General features: G+C 47.6%; 1 protein-coding gene across 1 annotated transcript in view; it reads left to right on the forward strand.

The window, feature by feature from the left end:
* PBX4 (PBX homeobox 4) overlaps positions 1-10,550 on the forward strand; it is a 67,293-nt gene extending 56,743 nt beyond the window's left edge. Inside the window, exons 7-9 of the mRNA XM_060272192.1 lie at positions 7,669-7,775; positions 8,785-8,871; positions 9,724-10,550. Of these exons, the coding sequence (XP_060128175.1) occupies positions 7,669-7,775; positions 8,785-8,871; positions 9,724-9,816 (287 nt within the window). The 3' untranslated portion in view covers positions 9,817-10,550. The remainder of the gene's footprint in view (positions 1-7,668; positions 7,776-8,784; positions 8,872-9,723) is intronic.

Genomic DNA, 10,550 nt, shown 5'->3' on the forward strand with positions numbered 1-10,550 from the left:
CTAAAAAGTGCTAGAGAAAATACTTAACAAGCATTTCTGTTTTCTTCGACGAACTAGATTGCCATCTAGACACAATAAGGCTTGTCAAAGGGTAAGAATGTATTTTTAGAGTTATTTTTGCTCACTGATTTCTATTCCCTCTGAAGAACAACTTGTTTGAAGCATCTTGGGAACTGGAATAGCTTCATGAAATCTTCGTACACCCACTGGGTTTGAGATGTTGTCTGCACATTGCTCCGTATTAAATTTAATTTCACTTCAGTTTTGTGCCTCATCATCCCAGTACTAATTTTCATGTCTTTCCCACGCCTGCCCCTGGACTGTAGCCAATCTTCCTTGCTGGATGAGACAGCCACATTTCTAGGTGGGCTTTCAAAGAAATAAATGGGAAATCAATTATTGCTTTGATCAATTAATGCTTTGATGGTGTGTACTGCTTGGCAGGGGGTTGGACTGGATGGCCCTTGTGGTCTCTTCCAACTCTATGATTCTATGATTTCTTCAGAACCACCATGAACATATAATTGTCAGTTCACCAAGTCCAAGACCGTCTCACATTTCACTGGGGAACTTTTTTTTCCCCCATTTTCTGTTGCATGAGATTTGTCAACTGTTCTTATACAGTATGTTCTTTCAATGCTGATTTCATATCTGGTCGATTTTGTTCTGTAGGCTCTAGTTTTTTGGCAATTCATGTTTTTCACTTTTCACCATAATCTTCGTTTTTCGCAATGCAAGAATTCAATATTTTATTAAACACATAGCCAAAAATATAGAGTTTGGGACATACTCTATATTTTATGTACTTGCTGCCGCGCACAAGCCCCGGCTGACTCTCTGGCAAGCCAGCGGCTCGTGAGCAACAGCACCGGCCAAGCTGCTCCTCTCCCTCCCTCCCTCCTCCCTGGCTCGCTGTGTCTTGATCTCCCTTTCCTTTTTCTTTTTTTTTGGATACTGATTTTTATAGGGTTTTTAAAACATAATTAAGCGAATAAACATACAATGTAATAAATATACCAACAAACACAAACATAAAAAAGAAAAAGAAAAAATAAACTTTAAAGCATCCATTTTTCAAATCATTACCTCAATTTTTCTTACATATATTATACTGCCCCCCCACCCCATTCCCAGATTCCCCTGCTACCAAGGAATCCTCAGGTGTAGTAGGATGGAGGAGGCTGTCGTTTTTCTCATTGAAGCCCCCCCCCCGCCCCCCATCCCTCATCCCAGCAACTCCCCCTGCCACCAGGGTGATGAGTAGGGACACAGGGGAACTCCATTTTTCCCTAATACCATAATTAATCTATTCTAATTCATTACCTATTTTCCTTTTCATTTACACAGTCTTAAAATATTTTCTTCCTTTAGCCTATACATCTCTTCCAAATTTCTTTCATATTCACTATATTTTAATATATATAATTTAATTCTTTTTAAATCATTTCTCATTTTTTCCATCCTCTTCATAACTACAGATGACTTTCTCCCAATTAACACATTCTCATTCACAAATTCCACCCCACTCCCATTCTCCAGTGTCTCCCCTTCCCCTCATTCCTGTTCTCCCCCCGCTGCCACCTCCCCTGCCAACCCTCTATTCTTTCTAACCCACTCCTGACAGCTCCCCTTCCGATATCCCTTGCCCAATCTTCTTTTCTTCTCAACGGAAATGTACTCCTCTTTCCTCATTGAAAGCACAGTCTTTCAGTTGCAGTTTTTGCTGATTTTCTTCAAAGTTCACTTTGAAGTTTTTTAAACAGTCACCAACTTTTTTAACCTCTACGTCCTCCCTTCCATTGTCCACTTCTTGCTGTTTTTCTTCTGTATCCATTTTCACTTTGAAGCCTGTATCCAAGTTCACTTTGAAGCCTTTAAGACAGTCACCAATTTTTTTAACTTCATTAAATAATTTTTTAACGGCCCTCTCCGCCGCTTTCGCCGCCCTGCCGCCGCCCCCAGCTGCCATAGCGCCGGATCGGGCCCTCTCCGCCACTGCCGCCGGCCTCCCGCCGCCCCCCAGCTGCCGATCTGGCCATAGGGCCGGATCGGGCCCTCGCAGCTGCCTCGCAACCGGCCTTTAAAGTGCATTTTTTAAAGGCCCGGAACGAATTAATCCATTCCCAATGCATTCCTATGGGAAACATCGTTTCTACCTACGAATGTTTCTACATACGAATGTGCATTTGGAATGGATTAAATTCGTAAGTAGAGGTTCCACTGTAGTTTTGTCCCATCGCCCTTGATAACGCTCTTCCATTGTCTTCAGGTCTTTCCCTGTTCATCACTGACTGCCCCAAGGTTTTTGGGGAATTGATCTAGGTGACTGTTCAGGAAATGGAGCTTCAAACTCTTTTTGCACCCAAGATTGTGGAAAGCCAACAACTTTTTTTAAACCACAACCACATCCCGTGTTTCCCCTATTTTAAGAAGTAGTCATAAAATAAGCCGTAGCAGGATTTTTAAGCATTTGAGAAATACCGTGTTTCCCCTATTTTAAGACGTAGTCATTATATAAGCCATAGCAGGATTTTAAGCGTTCAGGAAATATAAGCCATACCCCGAAAATAAGCCATACCTCCGAGGAGCGAGACCGCTGAGTGCCCCAGCCAGCCAGCGGGACCCAGCACGCTGGCCGCGGCAAGAGTATAGAAATAAGAAGTAAAGCAGAGAAAGAAGTCACAGCGAAGAGGGGTGTCCGGCAAGCGGCGTGGGCTGCCGCCGAGCAGGGCCGCCAAGGGGGAGGCAAGGGTGTGCGCGGATCCTCGGGGCCCCGCAGGCAGAGCTCAGTGCCGGACCTTGCACTGGACTCCTGAGGGGGGGGAGGCGAGGGGGCGCGAGAGTCGACTGCTTTTCAGCAGATGCTGCCGCGCAAAGCAGCTTTCCGCGTCTTGGGAGGGAGTTGCGGGCGAAGAGGCGAACAATGTGAGGCTCGAGGTGGGCGAGACGGAGGGGCAGAGAACAAAAAGTCTGGGCAGCAGGCGGCTGCACGCACCGTGGCCTCGAGCGCAGGCTGGGGAAGAGGAGGCGAAGGTGCTGTGGGGGCTGAGGCATGGTGCAGTGCCCCGAGCCTCTGGGAGCCGGCGAGAGCAGGAGGCGGCTTGCCAGGTCGGCATCCAGCAGTGCGCGCGGAGCACCCCGAGCCCCTGAGAGCCAGCAGGACGAGGAGGAGCCTTGCCGGGTCGTCGCCCAGCAGCGCGCGCGGAGCGCCCCGAGCCTCTGGGATTGTTGTTGCTGCTGCTGGCTGCTGGAGGCTCGGGGTGCTCCGCGCGCGCTGCTGGGCGACGACCCGGCAAGCCTCCTCCTCGTCCTGCTGGCTCTCAGAGGCTTGGGGTGCTCCGCGCGCCCGAGCCAGGAGCCTGGCCTCTCTTTTTTTGCCTGCCCGAGGCGGAACTGGCGGCTGCAGAGCGGAGCGCTCCGCAGCGCCAGGCGGAGCGCAGCGGCCTGGCCTCTTTTTTTTCTTTTTTGCCTGCCGCCCCGCCACCGGAACCGGCAGCTGCAAAGGGGAGCGCTCCGCAGCGCCAAGCGCTCGGAGCGCCCTGCAGCGCTGGGCGGAGCGCAGCGGCCTGGCCTCTTTTTTTTCTTTTTTGCCTGCCGCCCCGCCACCGGAACCGGCAGCTGCAGAGAGAAGCGCTCCGCGATCGCTCCTCTAGACCACCTTGCCGAGAGCCTCCAGCCTTTCAAGTGGCGATGCTCAGGCGCCCGAATGGGAAGAGAGACCCCCCTTGCCAGATTCTGAGCGCTCCCTGCTCCCCGATGGATTGGGCAAAATCCGGCGCGCAGGCGCGGGACGGAAGGCACGATCCAGCCTCGGCAGCCCTAGCGACGGCGAGGGGGGCGTTGCGAGCCGATTAAAGCTGTGGCCGTCGCTTTACTGCTTTTTAGCCCCCTGTCCGGCAGCTTTCTGTGTCCTTTTTGTGGTGCGTGAGGAGCGCTGCTATCGGGCTGCGCTCCGGCTGCCTTTCTACCCCCCCCAGTTGTTTGGTGGCTTTTGCGGCACATGAGGAGCACTGCCATCAGGTGAGGAGGAGCGCTGCCATTGGGTCGCGCTCCGGACGTTTTTTCTAACCCCCCCAGCGGTCTGGCCGGCTTCTCCTGACTTCGCAGGGTGCTGCCAGCCCAGCAGCAGCAACGCCGGCCGCGGCAGGAGGAGGCAGGAACCACTAAGACACCCCCCGAAAATAAGTCATAATTATAAGACGGTGCCTTAAAATGTGGGAAACACGGTATAAGCTATACTTCCGCACTGTGTGGAGCGAGACCGCCGAGCGCCCCAGCCAGCCAGCCAGCCAGCGGGGCTCAGCTGCACCAATGTCGGCCGCGGCATCAGGAGGAGGCCTGCTGTGTCCGGTCAGTGCCCAGAAGCGGCAGCTGCTGCAGCGCCGACAAAGTGCGCAGTAGCGCCACATGGAGTGCGTCAGCCGCAGCAGCATGAGGAAACCTGCCAGGTCCAGTCGGTGCCTGGAAGCAGCGGCTGCTGCAGCGCCAAGAAAGCACGCAGCAGCGCCGCACGGAGCGCCGAGGGCCCAATCCAGCGGGACCCAGCTGCTCCAATGTCGGCCGCGGCAGGAAGAAAAGGCCTGCTGGGTCCAGACGCCGCCTGGAAGCGACTGCTGCAGCGCCGACAAAGCGTGCAGCAGCGTCGAGGGCCCAAGCTAGCGGACCCAGCAGTTGCAATGCAGGAGGAGGAGGTAAGAAGGACAAGACATCCCCTGAAAATAAGCCACTGTCCTATTTTCAGAGAAACACAGTAGCTTTCTGCTTTTTTGTTGCCAAGGAAGTTTTTGATAACTGTCACGAAAGACTGCCACACTTTCTTCTCTTTGCCATTCATCTTCCTGACAAATTCCTCATCTTGAACAAGGGCATGAATTTGAGGTCCATCGAACACACCTGCTTTGATCTTCTCGAAAGACAAAGCGGGAAAAGCTGCAACTATATGTTGAATACATTTACCTTTAGTATTTAATGCCTTCTTTTTGGTTGATTGTGGCATGGAAGGAGGAATTCTGGATTTGATTCTGAGATGGATTTAAAAGAATTAATTTGGAGTTTGAAAAGCGACATAGGAGGTAAGGATGAGATCTTGCAGATTTATTATAACGGTTCAGGATCTCATAAGCCAATATTGACCTCAAGGCCTTTTGCCTTTATGTGGTTGAATTAAGCTTTGCTGAACATATAACTGTTCATATTTGACATAGGAGACATGAAAAAATATGGCTTGATGAAACAGTTCATGAAGGCATTAAATACTGAAGGTAAATGTTTTCAAATACAAGCGCAAATTCTTACCTGAATAACAGCAGCTTGTATATACTGTATCCCAAGGGAATACATTTTTTTGCATATCTTCAACTGTACATAGATATACATGTGATTTTCAATGCTATACATGTCATGTTCAATGCTATATAAGTCACTTACATTTATAATATTTGAAACAAAATAAAAAAAATCCTTCCAGCAGCAACTTAAAGACCAACTAAGTTTTTATTTTGGTATGAGCTTTCGTGTGCATGCACACTTCTTCAGATACATTGAAGCAGATACTTCAGTGTATTTGTCAGGGTTGAGACAGATGACGAGGAAGAGTGGTGGCTAGCCCCCCCCCCCCGTGATGAGCCCCCACAGAGGAATCTGAGGAATTCACACCTGGGGAAGACTGGTGGAGGCACTCCTTCCTCGGAAGAAGAGCAATCTGACAGGGAGGAGGGAGGATCAGAACTGCAGCAACAAGTCGATCCAGAACCAGGCCCCAGTCAGGCAGGTTATCAGATGGCCCCTTCCCCTCCTCCCTTCTCTGCAAAGGAACGCAGAGCTGAAAAACGCCGGCTGCAATTGGAAACAGCTGCAGCTCATAAAAAGAGGGGGAGGGAACCTGCTACTTAAGAGAGAGGCGGACTGGCCACTCCTCAGCGTCTGCAACGTCGTACTGAAGTGCCTAGTTGCCTCGCTCATCTTGTCCTTGGTTCCTGTGATCTTGATCTGGCTTCCCTGACCTCGGCTTTTGGACTTCTGGCTTGAACTGACCTTCTCTACTCTTGACTCCAAGTAAGACTTCTGGCTTGAACTGACCTTCTCTACTCTTGACTCCTATGTAACTGCCTGACTTCAACTGACTCTGACCAGTCTATTGACCTTGGCTTGTCCGACCCCGTCTGCTGCTCTTCAGTGTGCCTACTTGCTGGCACCTTAACAGTATTTGAAGAAGTGTGCATGCACCCGGAAGCTCATACCAAAATAAAAACTTAGTTGGTCTTTAAGGTGCTCCTGGAAGGATTTTTTTGTTTGTTTGTTTCGACTACGTCAGACCAACACGGCTACCTACCTGTATTTATAATATTGTTCTACATTGGCTATGTGTTTAATAAAATATTGAATTCTTGCATTGCAAAAAACTAAGATTATGGTGAAAAGTGAAAAACATGAATTGCAAAAAAATAGAGCTTACAGAACAAAACCGACTTCCGATATGAAATCAGCACGTTGAAATTAGGTTAGAACAGGGGTCCCCAAACTTACCGTGCTTCAGGCCAGTGCCCGAAGCGCTGATCGTGAGGCGGGCCGGAGGGCGGGGCAGCGCACGCCCATACACATGCGCGCACACTATTTCCGGCACACTTCCGGGTCGCAGGAGCACCGGAAATAGCTTGTGCATGCACGCAAGCTATTTCCAGCCCTCCTTCGGCCCGGTAAGCGCTGGTAAGAGCGGGCGGTGGCAGCGGGCGGTGGGGCCAGATAAATGAGGTCTTTGGGCTGTATCCGGCCCCTGGGCCGTAGTCTGGGGACCCCTGGGTTAGAACAACTGCAGGTGTCAATGCAACAAAATTTCTGTTCCTCAGTGATCTAATAGTAAAGTTCATAAATTGTTAGTAGCACAAGCAAATATATTAGGTTAATCATGAATATGAATCATGTTGTGGGGTGTGTGGTCTTTGTTAGGAGAACTCTCCCTCCCTTCATGCTTTGGTTCCAATCTGAAATGGAAAGGATGCTTGGGCTGCCTGCTATATCTCTGTCCAAACAAGGTTCGTTGATGGGTGAGAGGGTTCTCTGCCACAGTTTGTGTAGGGAGATCTTTGTTTTTCCCAGTCAGGGTTTTGCATGTTTGGGGGAGTGTTTCCATCTGTATGTGTGCAGTCACCCTTTTCTATCCTTGGGGATCTCTCCTTTGATGGTGAGTACGGGAGCTGCTTTGAGCAATGGCTATCAGGGAGATACGGTATGCTGGGGCATATTCCATGGTGTATGCTTGGTTCACAGGAGGTAGTAGAGCCACAGGAGGCCTGTAGAGCCTCACCACCAACCCATGTAAAAAGAGATTGTATCCTAGAACACGCACATGCAGCTGTGCATTGGAAGGAGAGATCTTATGGGGAGGCAGTTTTTTAAACACATATGAATCCCTGGAAAACTTCCAAGGAACCTCAGGATTTTCATGGACACTTTTTGAAACCTCTGCTTCAGAGTTAACAATGGGATGGGAATGGACAAGGAGGTGGGACTGTGAAACTTTTCACCAAGCCCCCAAAGTGGAGCACTACAGAAAGTTAATCATGGGATCAGGTGCAAAACACAGCAGCTCCTTGTGCTAATGTCTTGATAAAATTGTGCAAAAATCAGCAGGTGCAGACATACCATTAGGTAACTTCTTTTCCTCTTCAGGTTCCTCTGGGTCATTTAAAATGACTAATTCTGGAGATTCCTTTATAAACCTGCAATCACTCACTTCCTACCAGAACTCGCCAGTGGGAGCCAATGTGCAGTCACAGGTGGGTGTGCCGAGAAAACGGTGTGAGCACTTCCATCCAAGGGCTCAAAGCACCACATTGATGAATTACTGGATTTTAAGATCTCTTGGGAATTTTGCAATAAGATGGTCACCTGTAGGAGTGACTTAATAGGAGAAAGATTATTCAATTTTTTTTATTTTTTTTGCTTCTTGGGCCAAGTTTAATTTTCCCAGTCTTTGCTCAGGCAAGGAAAGATTTGCTTGTTCTGTTCTAAGATGGAGTTGGGGCAGAAGGGGTTAGGGTTGGGATTGGCCCATCGTATATGGAGGGATGTCATGCATGAGAGGCTAAGGCTAGTCACACACACATTTGTACAGAAGAACTTGCATGTACGGCTTAGAAAGACTTGAGCATAACTTTTTTTGTGCAGCAGACTTGAAAAAGACTTGAATATAGCATATTCCTGCTTTGGGACTATTGTATTTGAACAAAGGTGAAGCCAAACAGCTGCCAAGAAATGATGGTACTCTGTGACATCACCGGCAGCATGTGTGGCAGGAGAGTAACAGTACTGCCAGATAGTTCATTCCTGTAATTATACACACTCTGGGTTTAGAGCTCCTAATAAATTAGATTCAAGATTAAAAGGTGGCACTCATCTAATGCAAGGGTGAGGTACTTTGTGAGGCTGTGTCATACATTTCTAGAGCAGGGGCACTTGAGGACTTGAGTCCCAGGCCCAGAGTTTCATCCACCATCATTTTTTTAATCTGCCGAGTCTGAAAGCAGTCTCCATGCTCTGAGCATAGCACACTATTGTGTCACAGTGCTGGAGAGATGACATCTGCTGCAGAAGGTGGACACAAAGTTAGAAACAGAGATTTAACTTGCAGCCATTGCCCCAGCTGGATATGAGAACATTTCAAGCATTCCATTGGAGGCCACATTAATGGCGGTGGGATGGTGGTGCTTTAGGCGGCGACCGAAGTATCTGCATAACTGTTTGAGCTATTTTATCTCTCTTGCCAAATTGGTTGTATTGTTACAGATGGATTCCTTACACCATGTCATACATCAGGCAGGAAGATATGACAGCATTGTGGGGAACCCTCTATATTCGACGCAGCGTATTGATGTAAGGAACTTCTGATATTGAAAGCGAATATCGTAAGCTGCAGAAGTCTGACTGGGCTATTGTGCCCACCACGGCAGGTGTAGTTAAAATAATACTGTACTCTGCTGAGGCCTTAACCATGGTGTTGCTAACACCCTGCCACAATGCGCCACTGCTCCAAAGAGAAGGGGAAATAGGGAGCCTCCTTCCAGTCCTTGTCATTCGGGGGGGTGGGGGGTGGGAACCAGCCCCTTATTTATTTTATCCCTTTTCTGTGTCATTCCTGGTACAGTGAAGACCAGGACCCCAAGTGGTTAGGGGATGGTCAGAGAGAGAAGATGGCTTACCTACCAAGCCAGATTGGCCCAGTGGATTAGAAGGAAAGACCCAGGCCCCCTCCCATAGGAAGAGAGAGCTGTCAGTTGGAGGAAGAGACTGCAAGCAACAGCCATGGATTGGTTCTGCTTGTGAGAACGGAAATGTGGGAGTGGCTGTCACTGCACATAATGTTCCAACCTTTGCTCTGAATTCTGTTTGGTAATACAGTCATAAGCAGTAAAATTTTATCCATTTAGGTAAGTTAGCTGGAGAAGTTGAGCAAGAGCAAAGGAATCCCATTTGGGGAACAGGAAAGGCCGTGAAACAAATGCAGCGGAAGCAGCATTCACACAGTGCTTTGCCTTCTGTGCTCCAGAAAGTGAACTGCAGTGTCAAGACTTCTGTTCTGAGGTCAAGTCTTATGGAACAAAGTATGTGTCTTGTACATGGCACAGTGATTTCCCACTGCAATGTGGGAAATCCGAATCAGAATGGTTTAGGATGCAAGTAACACCTTGTGGACTTAACCACAAAATGCATTTCTTCCCTCTTCAGGCTAATGGCAGCTGGCAGGATGCTACTACCCCTTCATCAATCACTTCACCTGCCGGAGATCCCGGAAGCATTAATTCAGATGCGTCTAATTAAATTTTTTAGGACCTGTTGAGGAGAGGAAAGAGGTCGTTAGTGTAACTTGTCAATGTTGCTCTTTTTTTGCCAATACTTTTGATTCTACAACTTGACACACACAGCTAATTACCTCAGACAAAAGAAAAAGAAAAATGAAAACCAATAGAAGATTGTGATTATATATGGACACCTCTCTACCTCTCGGCATGATGTGCTTGAGTCTTCTGGCTTCTGCCCTTTGGATTTTAAAGGAACTGGCTTCATTTACCAAACCAAATTCCTTTTTTAAAAAGAAATATCACTTTTATGCTTACAAGTCTGAAAGTGTTTCTCCAATGAACTTTGGAATTTGTCTCCATTTTTCCAATTTAAAAAAATAGCAACTGATTTTAATTTCTATGTGTTTTTATTATAAAATTCTGTTCTAGATGCTAGTTACTAACAAATAGCCCCTCTTGTATTGTAATTGTATGCGTTCTCTGTATTGTAATTTTGTATAGGAAGGCTTTTTCTTTGAACTCATTAACCAGAACAGGCCATTGCTTTACCAAAATGATTGTTGGACTTTGCTCTCGAATAGAAATTTCATCTTCTGTGTCACTCATGTAGTTCTAATTTAATGTCTTAGAGTAAACACAGACTTCCCTGTGAATAGATTTTTGTGCATTTAGAAAAATGTTAATAGCAAAGTCCACCACTTTCAGTTGAAATTTTATCAAAGAATAAACTTCCAAAGTCCTTTTTTTCCTTTC

The sequence above is a fragment of the Zootoca vivipara genome, chromosome 2, assembly GCF_963506605.1.
Source record: "Zootoca vivipara chromosome 2, rZooViv1.1, whole genome shotgun sequence".
Lineage (NCBI taxonomy): Eukaryota > Metazoa > Chordata > Lepidosauria > Squamata > Lacertidae > Zootoca > Zootoca vivipara.